The following is a 23,262-nucleotide window of genomic DNA, read 5'->3' as shown; positions in this document are numbered from 1 at the left end:
AAATAGATAAAATAGATTTATAACTATAACTTAGATAAATTAATTAACTTAAAAAAAATAAAAAATAAGAGAACGCCCACTTAGTCATTTTCATTTTTTTTAAACATAATTCTGTTGTGAACTATAAATAAGAAATTAGCAGTTATTGCTAGGAATTCCATTTCCAAATTGTGTCCCAAAATAATAGGCTAATGCTTTTCCGGCTTTTTGTGTTTGCTTGTTGGCATTATATTTAAGTGACGTCATGCATCAGAGTTCTGATCTCTCATGCGTGAGGTATATGTGTTACTGGATTGGCATTAAATTGCAAGGGGGTAGTCTCCAAAGTAGGTGCTATTAACCAGTCCGGGTTACCTATTGTCCACTACTTTCAGATAGGGGGAAACACCTTAAGTGTATCAATGAAACACAAAAGGTGGAAAAAAAGACACAACTCGTAGAAAAAATTGTCTCTCAGAAAGGTGTCTCCTTATCCGGTGTGACAACTCTTATAAATAGGGTGCCAGTTGGAGCCAACAGACAATACACGTTTACACCAAACGCTCCAGATCCAGACCTAGAACTCCAGTAGCCTCTGTCAAAAAAAAAAAAGACGAAGAAGAGAATAACAACACCAGAGATGGCAAACACAAAGAAGACATCAGAGATGCGGCTTCTCATCATCACCGTGTTGATGATCAATGCCGTCCTCTCTACCCCGGTCGTGAGACGGGACGCAACGTGCCAGGACCCTACCCATCACCACCTTCGCTCTCTGCTCCATCCATCGGGCTCGAACCTGACATCGTTTGAGCCCAACCTCCCCGTCAGTACGTCGATGCCGTCTCTGAGTTGCCCGACCGGTGCCCTTCAAGGGAGCAACTTGATGCTGAATCAGAGAGCAACTTGCCCTTGGGTGTACGTGGAGCAGCGCAATGAGACAAGACATCCCAGGACCATCACCCAAGCTGTCTGCTACGATTGTACCGGGTGTCTGAGAGGTCGCCACGGTAAGTTTTGCTTTCTATTTTTTAGGATGAGGAATCTCCCCTCCCTAACGAAGTAATGTATAGTTTTTGAGAAAGATATCATCTTTTCACCCACAAATTTGAATTGGAGAAATGCTTAAGACACAAAACATCACACAAAATATAAGCACTGTCTGCTACTATTTTGTAAGCTCATATAATTTTATGTAGTAGGCCTACATGACTGTTAACAAGTTGGTAGTTGTTTTTTAAAATGAAAACCTCTACCCATAATGGGTTACGTTTTATTCGCCACGTTCTATCATTTTGTCCAACCTCGTTGAGAGAATAAATGCCACTTTAAAGGAACGTTACAGAATTGGTAAGAAACAAAAAACGTGAAGATCACAGATTTACATAAAACGTACACGGTCTAATGGTGATGATAGTTGAAAACATCCCTTGAAATATTTCTGTAGGAAATGTCATATTTGATGAGAAATAAATAATCTAACTTCGCGTTTGGAGTTTATCGCTCAGTGAGCGTTTTATTCATCTTTATTTTGGCATCGATGCAATGCAAAATTTGTAATCGGTTTTTCACTATTCTCTCGTGACCCACATGGCCGATCGATCTCAACTTCTACAGGTTTGTCAGTTTTTGTATATGGTGGATTACATAAAGTGCTGACACTGCCAGCAACTGTTTTGTTAGCAAAAAACAATTATGTAATGTTCCTTTATAATGGAAAGAATTTGGGCAGATAAAGTACAGCCGTGGTCCCGGAAGGTACTGTCACGGTGTACGGGCAAATGTTTCCTTGTGCAAACCCCAAATCGTAATTTTCGAGGTTAACATTTCCCGCTCCACTGCACAAAGTGGAAAAGTGCGTTTGGGTAGCGTGAATCCTGGGGCGACCACAAGGCCAGTGACTCACAAAGTTTGAGTATTTCCCCAACCGCATACTTTTTGTTTACACCGCAAAGAGAGGTTTTGTACTGTAACCAATTCCTGTATTGAGACGAGACTACGTTTCAAATAACGCCGTTATGCACAATGTTCCCTCATGGAGGATTAAAAAAAAGTGCTGTTACGTAGTCTCCAACTCAAGCCAAAACCTCAAAACTCCTAAATGAGGTTTAAAAAAAAAAATTCTCCCGGCAGTGACACTCATGTGCCGTTTCTTTCCATTCCATTTGGGAAAGAGTAAAACAAACTATAGTGTAAACAGTGGTCAGAGCAATGTGATCCAAACCGTGGCTTGTTAAACACCACATGTATAAGAGATTTCAACACTATAGTGCCACAGCAAACATTGGTTTATTTCCTAGTTATTTCCTACTTATTTAATTGTTTTTTTTTTTGCTTCAACTTTCAAATTTGTATATATTTAAATGCGCTTTTGATTTGGTTACCTTTCTATGTGCACTGATAGATTCTCAAACTGAGCTTTTTTCCAAAAAGAGTATGGCATATAAACGTCATATTGATTTGAATTGAATGAATTGGTTTACAATGCGTTATATAAGGGGAGTTGAGACACGGCGAGGCATCAATGTATAATGGTTTGCAGTTAATATAACACCATGTTGTTACCACAATCCATGGAGGTAGAAATGCACAAACCAAGGTACCGCTAAACTTTCACTCTGGCTACGTGTTCCAGTAGGGTGACATCATGCTCTACCTTATAGCCACCGTCACCCAGAAAAAAAAGTAGGGGCCAATAACCCATTGCCACCCATTTGGGCTCAAGGATTGGTAAATGCAATCTGATGGGTATGGGGCAATTGGGTAGCTCTCGAAGTTACGGTGACATCATCATCATCAATCGACATCATGTTTTAACTCTAAAACCAAAGTCACCCAGAAAAAGTAGGGGCCTACCCATTGCCACCCACTTGGGCTCAAGGATTGCCAACTGCAATCTGATGGATATATGGGGCAATTGGGTATCCCCAAAGTTAGGGTGACATCATCATCATCAATCGACATCATGTTCTACTCTGAAACCAAAGTCGCCCAGAAAAAAAGTAGGGGCCTACCCATTGGCACCCATTTGGGCTCAGGGATTGCCAACTGCAATCGGATGGGTATGGCAATGGGTATACCCCAAAGTTAGGGTGACATCATCATCATCATCAATCGCCATCACTCTAAAATTAAAGTCACCCAGAAAAAGTAGGGGCTTACCCATTGCTACCATTTTGGACTCAAGGATTGCCAACTGCAATCTGATGGGTATAATGGGAAACGGGTAATAATAATAATAATAATAATAATAATAATAATAATAATAATGGAGTCTTATATAGCGCCGGTATCCGCCACAAAAAGACGTTCATGGCCCTCGCTCATGATACAAAATAAAACAATTCAAAAGAAAGGAACAGAAAAAGTTTGTAGGGTAACCACCTTAAGTCTCCATCTGTAGCACAATAGATTCATCTTGTACATAAGTATCCCCTTAATCCGCTAAAGAATTCGTAATATTCAACGCAGACAGCGAAGAGGCTGATAGGTGAACGTGTTTGTCTACCCAGTAAATCAATAATCGCTCATTGTTCGCTCCCTTTTTTTTGTAGCAACTTACGTCTGTACGTCTGTATTACAGCCTATAACCTCCATGCTATAACAATGGGGGAAAAGGGAACTGTCATCGGAAAAGGCCGTCCCGCATCCGATGGGGATATCCTTGGGGAAATTTCCAGGTTTATTTTTAAACGGGAGTATTTCAGTCCGTGGAAGGCACGTGGGTTTGCTTGATATACCTGAGTGTCTACCTATGGAATGTATGTGGCTTGGGTCGGCAAGCTAAAACTGTTGGATACTTTACAGAGGGCGCTATTTCGTTTAGCATTTTCTTGGTTGGTTGGGTTCGGGGGGGGGGGGGGGGGTGAAAGCCACGCACATCGCCCTCAGCTGTTACAAAAAAAGTTATAATTACAAACACAAATACGAAAGCACTAAGTGCGTTCAGCTGCTAGCCAACAAAAGCAAATCTACAATGTTTTAATGCTGCACTGTTTAAATGCACTTTTTCGGTCTTGGTCCCTGGTTTGAAAATGTTGTACCCAGTACATTATTTTTGATGGTTTTATTTATTTATTCACTTATTTTGATTATTTATTTATCTATTTATTACAAAGTCTTTGACTTTATCTTAAAATCAATTGTTCACCGGACCCTTAAATTCTAAAATCGTTTGTGTGTGTTATCGTTGTTTGTCAAGCTAGACACAGTTATTGCAAAACAGAAATTTAATTGGGGGAAAAGAAGAAGGGCGAACAATTATTTAATTTTGTGATTTTTTATCACCCCCTCTACAGGACAAGAACACCCCGACTCAACATGTCAACCGATCTACTACCAAATGAAAGTCCTATGGAGGAACCCAGAGAGTGATTGCGTGGACGGCGAGTACACTTACAGAGTAGGGGTCGAAAACGTTCAAGTAGGGTGTACATGTCAGAGAGCTAACATCCGCCCCCCTAACATCAGTTAGGTAGCCTGGATAATTGAAGTAGACGGACCCAGTGATGAGATCAACGCTACACTCTGATTACCCAAAAGGACACGTCACATTCCCAATGGCATAAAGCCTGTAAGCACAAACCGTGCTAAGCACAGAAAAGTATTGCTTATAAATTAACAGAAACAGATTACCAGTCAAAATTACGTTCAGTTAACACTGTTGAGACTGGTGACTTACTCAACTTTTGCCCAGCAAAGAAGTTTGTCAATCGGTAGTTCTGCTAAGCAGCTTCATGAAATTTTGCCCTGATACGTGACTATACGTTTGTCTGACCCTTGACCTGATATGACGTCATTGGTGGACATTGGAACATGTATTAATTTATTTCTAACTTTTTTTCTGAGTTGTTCTGAGCGTGCGCACACGACCGAGAACAATGGATTTTACCTGGTAAGTCTGCTGCCACCAAGCGTCCCAAAAGTCTCCCATTCCAGGGTTGGTTGTTGATGCCGCAACATTATTCCATTTAATATCAATAATAATCTTCTATCTTTTTTTTTTTTCAATTTGAATCAGGAATTTATCTTAACCTCGTCCTCAAAAGGTGCTTAAAGTGTAGAGTGGTTTCGAAAATGGATAGAAAGCGAATGATGACTGAATGACAATTAACGCACATTAATTCATGTTTCTATATTTAATGGAGCTATTTATATATTTAATATATTTATACTTTAAAACTAACTTATATTTATTTATTTATCAAACATTTGCTGTTAAATACTCAGAGTGTCAATACGATGACTTTATTTATTCTGCCGCGCAAAGAGAATATATATATATATTTTTGTATACATAACATATATTAACACAGATTGAAAGTTCATTGCATATTTTATTAATTATTTAGAAAAACCTAATATGGCATCTTATTTGGACAAAGTGCCCAAAAGATATTTTAGAAAGAGTTCAACTCTTACTTTATTTGATTTATTTATTTTGTTATGTAACCTTATAATGTACGTTCGTTATTTATTTATTACAACATTATAGACAACGTTACAGGTAACGCTGAGCTATCGATTCAACATAATATTGTAGTTATACTAAACGGCAGGGTATACTTTCTGTAAGTCAAAGACCAGTTTTCCTCACCTCACTGGGTGCATCCCAAATACATAATAGACAAACCTGTAGAATAATTTGGGCTCTAATGGTCAACAAAATTGCAAGATCTAAGGATGGAATCATGGAACCTTCCTCCGATACACTGCTCTAGAATTGCAAGGGTCGTGGGTTCGAATCCCACCCGAATAACATGCTTGTGATATTTTTTTCACAGGACTCCGGAAAGTACTGAGTATACAGTGCTAACACACATCGGTGTATGGGTAAAAACTAAATTTAATATTCTTTATCCCCGATGCAAATTTAACATCTATTACTTCCTCAGATTTTTATTTTTTTTTATATATTTTTTTTACAACTTCTTTCGCTAGAACTATATTACTTCAAAGGGGGTAGACTCTAACCATGTTTATAACATCAACAGCTCTCCAGTGCTTTTTACCAAGTAATTTTTGTCACACATTTTTAGAGAACTAACGCAAAGTACACCCTGTCTTTAAGTTTAGATTAGTTTTAAACGCTAATAATCGAACCAGTTCGATGTAACTGAATTGAGTAATTGTGACTTCAGGCTTATTGAGTATTGAAGTTTGGTTTAGCCCTTTACTGATGTCGGAGTGCAAGCATGGCACCGTGGTCTGGTGGTTAGACTACACAACTTGCAACACAAGTTCCTGGGCTCGAATCCTACCAGGGTAACCGTTGATCTCACAATGACTATAAAATAAGGATTGCCGTCTAGTTTATGAATCACAACTTGTTTAATTTGTGGAATTCATACTCATAGACGCGTTATTTGAGAGAGACTGACTGTTGCCAGCTAAGCGTTTACTTCCCCGTGTGTCAGTTCAAAGAGTTCACTTAAAATGAACATTATTGTTAAGACAGACTTTTAAGCCAATATTGTTAAGACAGACTTTTAAGCCAGTATTAGTTATTTCGCCTCAGCCTCATGACACCCACCTTCTTTTAAAACAAGGATAGTTCTGGGTTCGAATCCAGGCCGGGCCACGCACAAATTTCTGCTGGCCAGTCGACAAGCTTGCCCCCCTTAAGCGTATAATATTCGGTAAAAGGCAAACCTTAAACTTGATTACAATAAGTTATAAAAAATAACTGTATCCACTACGTGGATTTTGTTTGACCTTATATTAAGGCTGTTATTTTAAACAAAAGTAAGTTTGTTTTGTAAACTAATATTAAAAAGTATGTAAACAAAAATACAATTCTGTGGCTGGACCCAGATTGCTTAAAATACATTTTTAACTTTTTGAATCACCTAACATTTTGGCGCTCGTTAATTTCCTACTAAGTTTATTGCTATTGTCAATTAGTTTTTAGCTTAAATTTTCTATTTATTACTATTTTTTTACTAGTTTTGATGACTTGAATTTTGATTTTTACAATATCATTATTTGCATTAGATTCAATTTCAATGTATTTTGTTTGATTTATTTTTGAGTTTGGTTTTAACATTGATTAGCAAAGTCACGGAACACTTTAGTGGACAATTAAAATATGCAGCTGTTCTTAAATGATTTTTTCAACTGTTTGTTTGTATTTTTAATTAACGTGCCTATTTAATCATATTGATGGTACTCCCTTAAAGGCAGTGGACACTTTTGGTGATTACTCAAAATAATTATTGTCATAAAACCTTAATTGGTTACAAGTAATGGGGAGCTGTTGATAGTATAAAACATTGTGAAAAACAGCTCCCTCTGAAGAAACGTAGTTTTCGAGAGAGAAGTAATTTTCCACGAATTTGATTTCGAGACCTCAGATTTAGAATTTGAGGACTCGAAACCACGCATCTGAACGCACACAACTTGGTTTGACAAGGGTGTTTTTTTCTTCCATTGTTATCTCGCAACTTCGACGACCGATTGAGCTCAAGTTTTCACAGGTTTGTTATGTTGTGCATATGTTGAGATACAGCAAGTGGGAAGACTGTCTTAGACAACTACCAATAGGGTCAAATGTCTTTAACGTAAAAGAGTAAAAGAGTGAACCATTCGTTTTGTCCAGCGGATTGCAAGCAACTGTTGCTATACACAAATGTTAGTCTGAAAGATAACTTATTATGACCTTTAAACTATAGCCCCTTATCCCCATCCTTTTAATTTAAAGTTATATCGAGAACTGTATCTGAAAACCTTAAAAAAAACCACACACACAACATCTACTTTCGGTTGATACGATTGTGTTTACGTTCTGGAAATTGTGAAAGATTGTTCACTTATGACTCACTCATCAAGAGATTAGGGCAAATAATTTACAATGTGTGTTACGCAGGACACTGTTGCGATTTAGCTTAAAGGCACTGGGGTGGATTTCACAAAGAGTTAGGACTAGTCTTATCTTGAGTTAGGACTAAAGAGATATCAAAAACGTACAGCTAGTCCTAAGTTAACACTAGCTGTACGTTTTTGATATCTCTTAGGACTAGTCCTAAGTTAAGACTAGTCCTAACTGTTTGTGAAATCGACCCCTGGACACTTTTGGTAATTGTCAAAGACTAGCCTTCACAGTTGGTGTATCTCAATATATGCATAAAATAACAAACCTGTGAAAATTTGAGCTCAATCGGTCATCGAACTTGCGAGATAATAATGAAAGAAAAACACATTTGTCACACTAGCTATGTGCGTTTATAAATGGTTGATTTCAAGACCCCAAGTTGTAAATCTGAGGTCTCGTAATCAAATTCTCGGAAAATTACTTCTTTCTCGAAAACTATGGCACTTCAAAGGGTGCCGTTTCTCACAATGTTTTATACCATCAACCTCTCCCCATTGCTCTTTACGAAGTAAGGTTTTATGCTAGTAATTATTTTGAGTCATTACCAATAGTGTCCACTGCCTTTAAAAACGAAATACTTGTATACTCTTAACCCGATCAGAAACTGCTCTTACCATGGAGCTATATTGTTTGTATTATCGAGATTCTCTTATCAAAGCAATTTCACCCACTGCTGTCCCTGAACCGTGGAGCATAGGCTATATAGCGACGTGGCCCAACAAAAAAGGGGTTTCCCCACACATCGGAAGTTCCGCTTCAGACGAAACAATGGTCCATTCATAAGTAACTGAATACACACTCGGAGTGGCTATTGTACACGTTGATATGCAACGTTGGACCATTATGGAGCCTGTAAGAAATGTCAAAGGCTCGAGCTAAGAATGCTGCACAATTAAAACGTTGTGTGTTTCGTTTTCCTTTCCTCTACAATAAACTATTTGTTTGAAAGAGGGCGGGGGGGGGGGGTGGGAGACAGTAAACAAAAGAAACCCTTGTTACTATAAGTACCTCATTATTATAATAAGGACAATGCACTGAAATTCCTATATTTGTTAGCTTAATTTTTGCTCCACGTTCCTGACACACGTCAAACAGCTAACAGCACAAACCACTTGTTTTGTTGACTACAGGTTTGAAAGGAAACAGAGCCATACAAAAGAACTAAAAGGGAACTGAATACCATTGCAATGATGTAGGGACTTTGATGATTTTAAAACTGGAAGATTCCCGGAATGCTTTGATGAAGAAAATATATCGATGTTAAAGTTGGTGTATGAAGTAGATTTATAAAATGCTGCATGGCTAAATATAACTGACGAGGTATGACAAAAAACAACAACTTTATCATGGAACAAACATGTTGTGTTTCTTCTTTTAACCGCCCCCCCCCCCCCCCCCCCCCCTCAACAACCAAAAGTCTACCCACCACCTCACCATCCCCTATAGCTCCCACCATCCAACAACCTCCCTGGGCCACCGATTTTGTAGGTCTACGGTCTAAACTAAAATGAAAATAACAAGCAAAATCAACAGCTCTTGTTTAATGCATGTACAATGTTGTGTTTTACGGGGTATATATTTACCTAGAGTCGAGTCGGAGCCCCCCAAAACAGACACATTATAGACGTTGACTGGCTGATAGCTGGATTCGGACCGCCATGCCAGCAGAGCTACACGAAGCTGCATTTTTTTTTAACGACATTGCAATGATTTGGTGAAAGAGCAGGCCAATTTCATAATGACGCTGACGGAAAGAGCCAATCACAGCGGCAGGAAAAAAAATGCAATGTCGTTTGGAGAAGAAGAAAAAAAAATCGAGCCCCGCCAGCGGTCACGCCCTAGTGGTTTATTACGTAACTGATAAAATGTACAATTCACCACAACAATAATGTTGGAAGCAATTCAATTCAATTCATTTCAGTTCAATTCAAATCGGTTTATTGGGCATACCATGGAGGATAATCAGCTGACACACATGCAATACAGAAGATAATTACACAAAAACAGAATGCGCAACATTTTGCTTTATTATAAAGTGTCCCCTTTCAGCTCGCAGAGGTTTGGAGTGGGGGGGGGGGGGGGTTTGAAAAGGTTTCGACCATTCCAATTTAGCCCTTTTTTAAGATATAGGGGCCACTATATGAGGGCACGTTTACTGTGGGTGTACACAGAGAAATGTGCCCAAACCACAGTGTCATAATATAGACCTTTATCATGTTGCCTCCATCTTGGTCAAGTTCCTCGTATCGAATAACAATAATGAATGCTAATAATCACTTTGAAAATAGGAACCAGACTTTTTAGTTCTTCCAGCCTCGGTTTGGTAACATTAATATAAATGAGAGAAAATCAAGATGGCCGCACCGTCTATTGTGTCCACAATACCTCAAAATGGCTTATTTTTAATGCAACTTGAATCATAAGTCTCTGAATAGCATGAACTCTCATTACACGCAATTACGAGTATCATATGATTTAAATTATTATATGATTAAATAGATGGAAACCTTGCATCGAGGATACAATGGGTGCGTTCGTTTAGCTTCCCTGGGTCGACCCCAGTGTGTGGCGGTTTTTTTTCCAGGACGAACGTGGGTAATTATCTGCACAAGTTCGTCATGGAAAAACAAAAACAAAATTAAGTCACGATTTATTTTTGTTTCCCCGTCAAACAAAATTGTGTGAGCTACATTTCCGTTCAAAAGTTTGGTCACTAAAACCGGGTGTTTACGTCATTCTAGATCGTTCGGAAATGACGTCAGTCTCTCCTCTATATTAATACACAACTCATTATCATCACTGACTGATGACGGAAAACTGAAATTGTGTAAAAGAAAAAAAATAATGTATGTTTTGGTGGCGTTTTATAAACCTTTATCATGGTGCAAACATGTGGTGTTTCTTCCATTCAAACAATGTGGTGAAACGGAGGCTGGGAGGAGGGGGGTATAGTCTGGTACAATAAAAGTCAGTGTAAAGCCATTGCATAATATGGGGAACAAGACATCTTAATTACCATCTTTATAACAAGGTATAGTCTGTCTGATAAAGTGTACACGACTTCTATTTGGGGGTCAATGTCGACTTATTACCTAATGAACACTAATGGTATAATTACTCATAATTGTTTGCACAAAAAATTGCTTGGTAATGAGCAAAAGAGAGCTGTTGGTGGTATAAAACATTGTGAGAAACGCCGCTCCCTCTGAAGTTATGCAGTTTTTGAGAAAGTAAATTCTCACTTATATATTCAAATTGAATTCAAGATCTCAGCTAAGGTACACAACTGGTGCGACAAGTGTTTTTCTTTCTTCCATTGTCCTCTCTCAACTTCGACGACCAGTTGAATTCAAACTTTCACAGGTTTGTTATTTTGTTCATTTGTTGAGATACACAAAATGAGAAGACTGGGGCCAATTTCATAGAGCTGCTTAAGCAAAAAATTTGCTTAAGCACGAAAATAGCTCGCTTATTTTACATAGGTTACTGGCAAAAATTTCATGCCATATACATTACTTGTGACTGGTATTTAGCTGTTGTTTGCTTAGCATAACAATTCAGTTGAGTCTTGGCCGGTAGTCTGATTTTACTAAACAAGGAATTTTTTGCTTAAGCAAAATTTTGTGCTTAAGCAGCTCTATGAAATTGGGCCCTGGTCTTTGACAATTACCAAAGGTGTCCAGTGGCTTCAAGAGAACTGTTTTATTCAAGCGATGCACGCCTGGCCGGATAAAACCCAGATCAAAATACACACAAAAGCTGGCGACAAACACGTCTGCTCTAGATTGGCAAAGGGCATGGGTTCGAATCTAACTCGAGTAATATGCCTGTGATTGGTGATTCACGGAACTCGGGGAAGTACTGACTGAGTATATGTAAAACCAATAATAAACATAAAATACATTACATGCACATAAAAATGTTTAAAAACGGTGACGGTTTTTCTCGTTGTAATGTTGTTGTTCTCGATCGTCAGGGCATGTCACATGGGGCAGTTTACAGGCAACAGTTCAATGTCACAAAACACCTTCTTATTCATTTCAATGTTCACGCACTTTTCTTGGGGATCGTAAGACATTACTTGAAGCATACCAAAGTGGTCCGGTGACAATAAGGCCCATTTTGGAGCTGCTTAAGAAAAAAAATGTTTAAGCACGAAGCACTTGCTTATTTTACACATGTTACTGACAAAATTTCATTCCATATACATTGCTTGTGACTGGTATTTAGCTGGTGTTTACTTAGCATATCACTTGAGTGGAGTCTTGGCCGGTAATCTGATTCTACTAAGCAAGGATTTGTTTTTGCTTAAGCCCAATTTTCTGCTTAAGCAGCTCCGTGACATTGGGCCAAGAACTGTTGGTTGCCTCCAAGTTGCCTGCAAAAGTTGCCTCTCGCAACAAGCTTATAGACTGGAGCCCGTTGAGATGCATTGAGTTGCAACAGCCATTTGGAAAGGCTCGACACCATACTGCATCACACCGTCCCGTTCGCACCCCTTCTGGCGCAAAACCTTAGTCGGGTAGTACACCACCTCGCACCTCGTATTAGGCAGCACCGTTAGACCATCCGCAGTTAGGCAGGATTCGCATTTGGGTACGGCCTTGAGAAGAGTCGACGGATAGCGCGTTGCGTCGTATGTTGAAACCATCTTCCACGGGCACAACGCTCTCTCGCTCAGCGGCGCGTCATCGGAGATTGTCTCGCCTACGGGGCAGTGGTTGTCGTCCGGGGTGGCATCGATGACCTCATCGGTCGGAGGAGCAGCCAAGACCACCCCACCGTTCTCAAGAAGGAGGGTCAAGAGTTCCTTCTCATCGGGGATGACGCATCTTTCCACTGTGTACATGGACATTGTCGTCGAGATGCACAATATGGCGACCACAATTAAGAGACTCGGTTTGGTAATGGACCCCTGAAAAGAGACAACAGTTTGTTTGTTTTGGGTTTTTGTTTTCAAATAATAAACTACAAGGGTGACTGACTGGGTAACATAATATGTCAAATGACTTTATGTTGAACAAAACACAATTGTTACACATAGTTTCGCATTGTAGCCCCTTATAATTATGTCCACATCCTTGTTTAGGTGAACTTGTATAAACAAATAAATCAGTGAATAACTAACTAAACAAAATAAATTATGAACACACACATTTTACTGTTTATTGTTAGTGTCCTTTATTTTGGAAGGGATACGGTTGCGGTCACCTATATAAAATTAACGGAAATTATAAGTTTTTCAGAATAGCTCCAATTTCAATTGTCATTTGAGCGTCGTTAGTCCGGACCGAGACTTCTGCGAATGTTGCGGTTGGTTCCCCGCTGCTTCTTTCATAAATTAATGATTACACGTTGAGTCCGGGACTAAAGGTTCAGGCACAAGGAAAATATGTTTACATTAGTACACTATTGGGTTTCAGGAATTACATTTCTATATCCATTTTTATGATCTGTCCGGTTGACACTTGACATCACCTTTTCCGGTTTAACAATGCGAGTTCCGTGTATGATACAAACATACACAATGACGGTTCAACTTAAAGGCAGTGGACACTATTGGTAATTACTCAAAATAATTATTACCATAAAACCTTACTTGATTACGAGTAATGGGGAGAGGTTGATGGTATAAAACATTGTGAGAAGCGGCTCCCTCTTAAGTAACGTACTTTTCGAGAAAGAAGTAGTTTTCAACGAATTTGATTTCGAGACCTCAGATTTAGAATTTGAGGTCTCGAAATCAAGCAACTGAAAGCACACAACTTCCTGTGACAAGGGTGTTTTTTTCATTCATTATAATCTCGCAACTTCCACGACTGACTGAGCTCAAGTTTTCACAGGTTTGTTATTTTATACATAGGTTGAGATACACCAACTGTGAAGACTAGTCTTTGACAATTACCAATAGTATCCAGTGTCTTTAAAGGCACAGGACACTATTGGTAAAAAATCAACAAAACTGTTAGCATAAAAACTTACTTGTTATTACGAGCAATGGAGTTTTCGAGTATAGTATAAAACATTGCGAGGAAGTAACCTAGTTTTTGAGAAAGAGGACATTTCTCACTAAAAATAATAATAAAAGACTACTGGCCAGAAGCCTTTCATTAATTTCAAGGCTAATCTTTCAATAACTGATTGAGCTCAAATTTCCACAGGCTCGTTATTGTATGCATATATTGGAATACACCAAGTGAGATTACTGGTCTTTGACAATTACCAAAAGTGTTCAGTGCCTTTATTTTTTGTTAAAGCCATTGGACACTTTCGGTAAACAGTATTGTCCAAGTCCCACACTTCGTGTATCACAACTTATATATGAAATAACAAACCGGTGAAAATTAAGGCTCAATCGGTCATCGGAGTCGGGAGAAAATAACAGGAAAAACCCACTCCTGTTTCCGCACGTTTCGCCGTGTCATGACATGTGCTTAAATTAAATCCGTAATTCTCGCTATCGAGAATTGATATTGTTTTAAAGTTTTCTCAAAAAATTAAGCATTTCATGGACTAATATTTCAAGAGAAGTCTTTCACCATTACCTTCTGTAAACCCTGTAAATTATTTGTAAATCTGTGAACTTTTATTTCTTTTTCTGTACCGAAAGTGTCCAATGGCTTTAAAGACAGTGGACACTATTGGTAATTGTCAAAGATCAGTCTTCTCACTTGGTGTATCTCAACATATGCATGAAATAACAAACCTGTGAAAATTTGAGCTCAATTGGTCGTCGAAGTTGCGATATAACTATGAAAGAAAAAACACCCTTGTCACACGAAGTTGTGTGCGTTTAGATGGTTGATTTCGAGACCTCAAGTTCTAAACTTGAGGTCTCGAAATCAAATTCGTGGAAAATTACCTGGTTCTCGAAAACTACTCCACTTCAGAGGGAGCCGTTTCTCACAATGTTTTATACTATCAACCTCTCCCCATTACTCGTTACCAAGTAAGGTTTCGTGCTAATAATTATTTTGAGTAATTACCAATAGTGTCCACTGCCTTTAAAGCCATTATACACTTTCGGTAAACAGTATTGTCCAAGTCCCACACTTCGTGTATCACAACTTATATATAAAATAATAATCCTGTGGAAATTTAGGCTCAATCGGACATCGGAGTCGGGAGAAAATAACGGGAAAACCCACTCCTGTTTTCGCGCGTTTCGCCGTGTCATGACCCATGACCTGTGTTTATAACAAATCCGTAATTCTCGCTAACGAGAATTTATATTGTTTTACCGTTTTCTCAAAAGGTAAAGCATTTCATGGACTAATATTTCAAGAGAAGTCTTTCACCATTACCTTCTGTAAACCCTGTAAATTATTTGTAAATCTGTGAACTTTTTTTTTTCTCTGTACCGAAAGGGTCCAATGGCTTTAAATCACTGACTGAATAAACAACAGAGACGTCCTAGTGACATAGTTCACCACAACGAGCATTTCGAAGTATCACAACGGAAACCATACCGATTTATAAATAGGGAAATTCCAATTTTAGTTTTGTCATTTGTTTTTTTTGTTCACATAACTTTTACATAATGAAAGTGGTATATCCAAGCATGGAGGTAGAGATCCAAGTAACTGTCGTTTCTGTTTTTACTATTTCAACTCAAACTTACATCGTGCATTAAAGACACCGTCTTTTCACTTGGTGTATCTAAACATAAAATAACAAACATGTGAACATTTAAGCTCAATCGGTCGTCGAAGTTTCGAGATAATAATGATATAAAACCACCTTGTCACACGAAGTTGTGTGCTTTCAGATGCTTGATTTCAAGACCTCAAAATCTAATTCTGGGGTCTCGAAATCAAATTCGTCGAAAATTACGTTACTTCAGAGGGAGCCGTTTCTCACAATGTTTTATACTATCAACCTCTCCCCACTACTCGTTACCAAGTAAGGTTTTATGCTAATAATTATTTGCGAGTAATTACCAATAGTGTCCATCGCTTTAAACTGAGTCTACTTATAACAATCGTGTCTTTGTATTGAGAATGAATTAAGTGCAATTAATTAGTTTTGTTGTTCTCAACTAATTCCAGATGATGATTCAATTTAGGCCTTTGATATGAAACACGCAATCACTACAAGTACACACAACTCTGTGCTGCAGTCACTATCGCACATTCCTTTCTTCTGTACACTTGCAGAGCATCCTACTCAACACCCTGTGGACGTATGTAAGTCCACATAGTGTTCCAAGTCCCTGCGTTTAACTGGGACCTATAACGCATTCACTACAAGTACACACAGCTCTGCATGCAGTCACTCTCTGTACATTCCTTTGCTCTGTACACTAGCAGAACATCCTACTCAACACACTGTGTACGTGTGTAAGTCCACATAGTGTTCCAAGTCCCTATATTTAACTGGGACCTATAACGCATTTACTACAAGTACACACAGTTATGTGTTGCAGTCACTCTATGGACATTCCTTTGTTCTGTACACTTGCAGCGAACATCCTACTCAACCTGTGGACGTGTGTAGGTTCACATAGTGTTCCAAGTCCAGGCTATATTTTACTTGGACCTCTTCTGATTTCAGGTCCATATATATTTCGTATGTAGCGTTAAAGACATCGGACACTATTGGTAATTGTCAAAGACTAGTCTTCACAGTTAGTTTCATCTCAAAAACTAAATAAAACAAACCTGTGAGAATTTGAGCTCAATCGGTCGTCGAAGTTGCGAGATATGAATAAAAAACAAAACCTTGTCGCATCATGGTCACACGAAGTTGTGTGCTTTCAGATGTTTGATTTCGAGACCTCAAAATTCTAAATCTGAGGTCTCGAAATCAAATTCGTGGAAAATTACTTCTTTCTCGAAAACTACGTCACTTCAGAGGGAGCTGTTTCTCACAATGTTTTTATACTATAAACCTCTCCCAATTATTCGTAATCAAGAATGGTTTTATGATAATAATTAATTTGAGTATAATTACGAATAGTGTCCACTGCCTTTAAAATACGCACACGTTCCAATGCGATTTCCACACAACGTATAGTGTAGTGATTGTCAACAAAATTTAAAAATAAAAGTGTTACTATTGTGTGATACTGTAAACAAAACAATTAATAGTTTTTAATATACCGAAATCATCCAGCACGACTTACCATTATTTTCTCCTCTGAATTGTCTGTTCTACGCCCTCTCAAAAAATGGTGAACTCTGTCAAACAAAGACAATCATCAATAACAACACCCACACTCTTCAGTTGTCTGAAAGATCACTGTTTGGTATACAGCGAGACTGCTATCATCAGCGCAGCTAATGCCCGGACTCGTTTCCTTCATTGAGTTCTAGTCACACTGAACCTAGACTTGGTTCCAAGTCTGTGATGGCTTTTAGTCTACCCGTTAGCCGATACATTATTGTCTGAAATAGCGCCCTATTGTAGGTTAACCTCCGTCATTAGCCTGAGTTGTGGCGAGTGAGTGATAGCTAATGTGGGGGCCTTTTTCGTTGGCTGATACAGAGGAATCCGCGATGTCAGACTTGAACCAAGTCTACACTGAGCCTTGTTCCAACGCCTCATCGCAACCGGTGAGTCAGATTGTGCACCAATAAGCCCCCGTACAGGCATCACGTGCAGGAACTGCATGATACAGAGACATGTGGGGTCGATGTGGAATTTGCAACCTCGCAAAACGAAAATAAATAAATATTACGTAATTCCAAGCAGTTTAAAGGGGCTGGATAGCTTTGGTAATCACCGGAAACATATCTGACCATGATAGATTAAAATTTTTGATGAACCATCCGGAGGAAGCTCTATGTAATTGCCTGGCAAAAATAGTATATCTTTTTATTTATCGTTTTAAAAGGAAATTAAGATCATGCTAGTTTTCCTAGTTTTCCGTTCCACATCGAACCCGCACAAGCTTACTGAAAGGCTCCTTCTTCCAGGACGCCATTCGCCTGTGGAATTCACTGCCCAAGCAAGTTATTGAGTCACCAACTCTGGATGTCTTCAAGACCAGACTGAACGGTGTCACCTTCAGTTAGTTATCCACCCCCACACAAAATGCTTAAATGCTTTTACTTGCACAGTGTATGCGTATCTTTTTATGCCTTGAGTTTATGTCTGCACCTGCTAGTTTGCACCTCAACCAATGTGCAATTATACTCCAGAGGAGGTTTCTGCACAGTATAGGAAGATGATGATGATGATGATGATGACTTCTTCACCATTGTTATTTTATTAGCCGATGTTATCCTTCCCAGGGCTATGAGGTCTGTTCCAGTTCCGGAAAAGACAGTACAATACAAAACAATACAATTGTTAAAACAATACAGTTGTTAAAACAAAACAATTATTAAAACAATACAATTATTAAAACAATTGATAACTGAATGTTATAGTCGAAAATAAAAAGTTACAATTTGCTGAGGCAGTCTGTAGGTAGACTGTGCATCTGACGTCACACTTCGAGGCTCGTGAACAACGCCAGAGACCCCGGCGTGTTCATTCACCTTTGACTTACATTCATTTCACGTAGTAGCCTTGCTCAAGGCAGTCGCATTATTCGCTCCGAAAAGACGCCGCTGTAAACCCACCCGTATACCCTGCGCGTGGTGCGTGCGATCACACCGCATGACCCACCCGTATACACACTGTCACATCGTACGAATACTGTGCACACAAGTCATCCGCACTCGTAACACTAACCGCATGCGGAGGCCGTCAGGCCGACAGCCTTGTCGGGTCTGTAACTTCCGGGTTTAATGTGTTGTAAAGTGGAAAAAATTGGGGGGGGGGGGCTCTCGGATATGCTAGTATGCAGCTCATGAATATGTATATCTTTCGTCAGACCTATCAGACAACACAGGATATGAGGCAAATGAATTATTCATTTTGACGTCCAGTCACGCACGCCTATCATGCTCGCTGAGCGTCCGTGGTGGTGGTGGTGTGTGATGTAGACATGTCTCGTCTTTCACGGGCATTATGGTAATGAGCTGACCGTGGGAACTCTTCGCTTATTATAGTAATGAGGTCAGTGGCTTCAACACAGACCCTACAAGGCTGTCGGCCTGACGGCCTCCGCATGCGGATAGTGTACGGGGGCATCGTGTCGTGCGATGTTACGCATAGTGAATACGGGTGGGTTTTTATAAAGCGGCGGTTTTTTTTTCGGAGTGAATAATTCGACTGCCTTGAGCAAGGCTATTCACGTAGAGATACGCAGTCAAATTCGTCACCAACATTACACTGCAAGTACATGCACATGCATGTACCGTATACAATACACACATACGTGGACACAGCATGCAGACGTCCAAATATAAGCTTTCCATAACTGTGTTTTGATTGGTCGTCCGAGGTGACCTCAGACCAATCAAAACAAACCCAGCTACGGTAGCAATAGTCATTGCATCTACCCAATGATATCATTGTATCCAATGGAATCACTGTATCCATGGAGGTTCTTCCTCCATGCTGTATCTGAGTAGCAGGTACCTGTCTTTTATCCTTGCGGATAAAGACAGGGCCCCCAGTCTAGTCTGCAGTACACGATTATTGACAGAACTGAATAAAAGCAATTACGTCACAAAACCCCAAAGGTTAACTCCAAACCGAAACTGCCCTCATACTCTGCACATTATTTATATATAAAGATAATGAGATAACGAGATAAAGATAACGAGACCATCATGAGACCTTGAGATTATGTTCACATAAACCATAGAGATGCATAAACTATGCAATAAATTTTATAGGAAACGTCGAGTGAGGGCGCTATCACTGTAAACATGTAGACGCGAGCATGACATCCTATTTTTGTTTGATGACTGCTAATTGGCTGCACCTAACAAATAAACCCTCGCCATTCAGTGCAGCGTACTAAATATTCAAGAATACGCGAAAAATACGTAAAGAATCACAACTTGTTACAGTAAAGGGACAAATAATTATTATCCGCTGACTCTTGTAATTGTGTACTCTGCTGAATTTGATATGGGGAATCCCAAGGCCCGGTGTCCACGAATATTATTCAGTCCGCCGGTACGTGTCCCAGGAAATTTAGACTTGATTCAAGTCCGATTCTCGTGTGAGAGGTCCCTAAGCTATTACCTCAACTTACTATGAAACAACCCGTAGCATACAGTACAGTGCGCGCTCGCCGTCAAAATGTGCTGTCCCGCATGCGGAACAGGTTTGGGAATGCAGAACATCACAAAACAGTAGTTTCCTCTTGGGATGGCACGGGATTGGGACTTGAGTCAAGTCTACAGGAAATTCTGTCCGCCGGAGATTCGGTAAATTAAGTGGGTTGGATGAGAATGAATCAAAAGAGGGCGCTATCAGAAGAAGTTTGTACATAATATTGTTTGCCATAATAATATAGGGGGACCGAATCTTCGGGGGAACAGAATCTCCTGCCACAACGGCGAGTTAATCTCACTCCAAATAAAAACACCGCTACACTAGTAAAATTATCCAAAACGTGCGAGCACCAATCTTGAAAAAAATCCCTCTCGGCAAAAAAGGACAATCTTTTGCAGGGCCTAATGTCATCTGCAATACCTCAAGTTGGAAGTCAACAAACCCAGGTCACAATTAATATTTTAAAGACACAGGGGTGGATTTCACAAAGGTAGTCCTAACTTAGGACTAGTCCTAGGCAATGCTAAGAGATAGGACCAGTCCTAAGTTAGGTAAAGTTACTGGTCCTAACTTAGGACTGGTCCTATCTCTTAGAGTTGCCTAGGACTAGTCCTAAGTTAGGACTAACTTTGTGAAATCAACCCCTGGACACTATTGGTAATTGTCAATGACCAGTCTTCTCACTTGCTGTATCTCAACATATGCCTAAAATAACAAAACCTATACAAATTTGAGCTCAATCGGTCATCGAAGTTGCGAGATATAAACGAAAGAAAAAACACCCTTGTCACACGAGGTTGTGTGCTTTCAGTTGCTTGATTTCGAGACCTCAAATTCTAAATCTGAGGTCTCGAAATCAAATTCGTGGAAAATTAATTCTTTCTCAAAAACTACTCCATTTCAAAGGGAGCCGTTTCTCATAAGTACCAACATCTCCCTAATACTCGTCACCAAGTAAGATTTAATGCTGATAACTATTTTGAGTATTATTATTACCAATAGTGTCCACTGCCTTTAAAGTATTTTATTTGTTTAATAGGCGTACGTTGTCCTTTCGTGGTTACTCAGTTAAACAAAGAAAATGAAAAATATCGGGCGCCTAAATAACACTGGCTTAAAGTTTGTTACAACATAGACCTGTGACATTTCAAGTGCCTCACACTCACAAACTAAAGAGGGTGTACCAGTAGGGTCGATTGCAGAGCTGTATTATTATTGGGAGTTACGGCAATTTTGCGATTAGAAGCCATTTTGTTACCAAGAAACGCATGATGGGCGAACACGGGGTGCCAGGCTTGTCTGCCCAATGGGTTGTGCTCATAGAAACAGAACCTGGGCCCAATTTCATAGAGCTGCTAAGCACAAAAATTTGCTTAGCGCTAAATTTCTTCCTTGATAAAAACAGGATTACCAACCAAATTTTCATTTGTTGCATATTGCGTGTTACTGGTATCCAGCTGTTGTTTTCTTATCCTGAAAATTACATGGGAGATTTGGTTGGTAATCCTGTTTTTATCAAGGAAGGAATTTCATTCTAAGCAAATTTTTGTGCTCAGCAGCTCTATGAAATTGGGCCCAGGTTGTGCTGCATTTGGAGAAAACATGGCATCCAGCAACCACGTGACCATACAAAACTGATCCCTAATGTAGCAACTCCCTCAACACACACCTCTAGTCGTTTGTTTTAGTCTCAACAATTTGAATGAGGACAAACATATTTAAAAAAGAATACGTTAGAACACAAAGCACAAAAACAAGAAGGAAAAACCAGTGTTAAGTTTTGTCATCTGTGTAACATTTTAAAGTTTAATCCATAGGATTTACATATTTAATTGTGATACACCAACACATGTTTCTTTTTTGCTGTTAAAATATCCCTTATAAAGAGATGTTCATTGACTTTCAACTGCAACTGTTTAGTCTCGAATAAATAAACTCTAAAAATATATACTAGAAAAAGCTCAGTTTTACATTAGTAATACTGTGTATAAAAATACATATAATATTAAATAAGGTTTTTGTTTTACCAAAACAAACTGTTTCCACAAAAGACATTTAAGCTATTAAAATCTCTATGAGCATCTTGAGAAAAAAAATTGCTAAATAAAACATAGATAAAACACACGAAATATGTCAATAAATTATATAAATAACATACTGAAAAGTTTCAGAAATATAATGAAAGAAACGCACTTTCACTATAAAATACTCGTAAATTTTTCATTAAATTAATCGATTAACCAGAGTATTTAGGTTAATTGCATGTAGACTGTAGAACGTAACTGTTCAGCTAATAATGTCTGGGGGACGGATGGCAGAGCTAACCTTTCGCATACAGGTGCACGCTACTGGTACCTTATACCACTCAAAGTCATATTTCAAGACGCCTTCTACACAGCCATTGTTCCTCAATACTCCCATAGTGTACATCACCTCTCTGCATTCTAAGTCAGGGGATGCTTTGCCAGTGTAGGGATCTAGACAGCCCTGACAGCGACACACAGCCCTGGCGATGACGCTTGGGTACCGGTCTGCATCGTGGTCATCAACGTAGGTCCACGGGCAGGTTGCTGCCGCACTGGTGCTCCAATCTTCATGTACCTCATGCTCGGCCGGACAGGTTGTCGTAGTTGCTACGTCAGGGTAGGGCAGGGCATCAGGGGTAATTGTTTGCCGTTGTTGGATGGTTTGGTTAAATGGAAGAACCCCAAAGGCAGGCTTGTTTGGGTAGAAATGTTCGCCGTTGTTAAGCTGCTGGTTGAGTCCGGTCTTTGAACAGTCAGATGCCAAGATACCGCTTTGAGCTGCGTGGTCTACGTCGGATGGAGCGGGCAGCGGGCCGGCCAGTGCCGGTGACGATACGGCAAGAATGAACATGACAAACCCGCTCAGAGTTACGAGGGACTGCAACCCCAGATACGATGACGACTGAAATGACATGTTGCTGCTGAAGGGTTTCTTGAAATAGAATACGATGTTTTCTCAATTTTGTCTCGTCACTTCAGTCTCTGGTCTTGCAGATTGTCTGGAATCAGTATTGGACCAGTTAGGTCTAAGATCAGTTGAATTCGTTTTGATTGTGATGTTCCTCGTTTCGCCGACTGTCATTTTATGCTTTTTTTGTTGACCGCCAGGGAAGTCCATAATCATGAAAATAGACCATGACGAATTGTTGTCCCTCGATGGTCCCTACTCCCACGCCGAAATCCGTGTTGAAAAATCTTCGTGTTTATTTATCAGACAAAGTAAATAACACTGATATCAACGATTTGACCGAGCGGGGAAACTCTTGA

At 39.4% G+C, this 23,262-nt stretch overlaps 3 protein-coding genes across 3 annotated transcripts; 1 reads left to right on the top strand and 2 right to left on the bottom strand.

Moving 5' to 3' along the window:
• The first annotated feature begins 619 nt into the window (after nt 1-619).
• LOC139952712 (uncharacterized) lies at nt 620-5,035 on the top strand. Its single transcript, XM_071951915.1, has 3 exons — nt 620-989; nt 4,278-4,402; nt 5,000-5,035. Exons 1-3 carry the CDS (start codon nt 620-622, stop codon nt 5,033-5,035), a joined length of 531 nt encoding a protein of 176 aa, XP_071808016.1.
• Nucleotides 5,036-10,502: 5,467 nt separating this feature from the next.
• LOC139952543 (interleukin 17-like protein) lies at nt 10,503-17,155 on the bottom strand. Its single transcript, XM_071951711.1, has 2 exons — nt 16,974-17,155; nt 10,503-12,764 (listed from the first exon to the last, which is right to left on the bottom strand). The coding sequence occupies exons 1-2, from the start codon at nt 16,974-16,976 to the stop codon at nt 12,255-12,257; spliced, it is 513 nt and encodes a 170-aa protein (XP_071807812.1). The 5' UTR covers nt 16,977-17,155; the 3' UTR covers nt 10,503-12,254.
• A 5,100-nt stretch (nt 17,156-22,255) lies between these two features.
• Nucleotides 22,256-23,021, bottom strand: LOC139952711 (uncharacterized). Its single transcript, XM_071951914.1, has one exon. It carries the CDS (start codon nt 22,907-22,909, stop codon nt 22,256-22,258), a length of 654 nt encoding a protein of 217 aa, XP_071808015.1. The 5' UTR covers nt 22,910-23,021.
• Between the last annotated feature and the right edge of the window lie 241 nt (nt 23,022-23,262).

Source organism: Asterias amurensis, chromosome 20, assembly GCF_032118995.1.
Source record: "Asterias amurensis chromosome 20, ASM3211899v1".
Lineage (NCBI taxonomy): Eukaryota > Metazoa > Echinodermata > Asteroidea > Forcipulatida > Asteriidae > Asterias > Asterias amurensis.
This window is presented reverse-complemented; position numbering and strand designations above follow the sequence as displayed.

Bases quoted from the DNA above. Each gene is read 5' to 3' on its own strand.
- LOC139952712 (XM_071951915.1), top strand. From the start codon at position 620: ATGGCAAACACAAAGAAGACATCAGAGATGCGGCTTCTCATCATCACC. The intron at 990-4,277 runs GTAAGTTTTGCT...CCCCCTCTACAG, and splicing joins GTGTCTGAGAGGTCGCCACG to GACAAGAACACCCCGACTCA. The intron at 4,403-4,999 runs GTAGGGTGTACA...AATTTGAATCAG, and splicing joins TAGGGGTCGAAAACGTTCAA to GAATTTATCTTAACCTCGTC.
- LOC139952711 (XM_071951914.1), bottom strand. From the start codon at position 22,909: ATGTCATTTCAGTCGTCATCGTATCTGGGGTTGCAGTCCCTCGTAACT.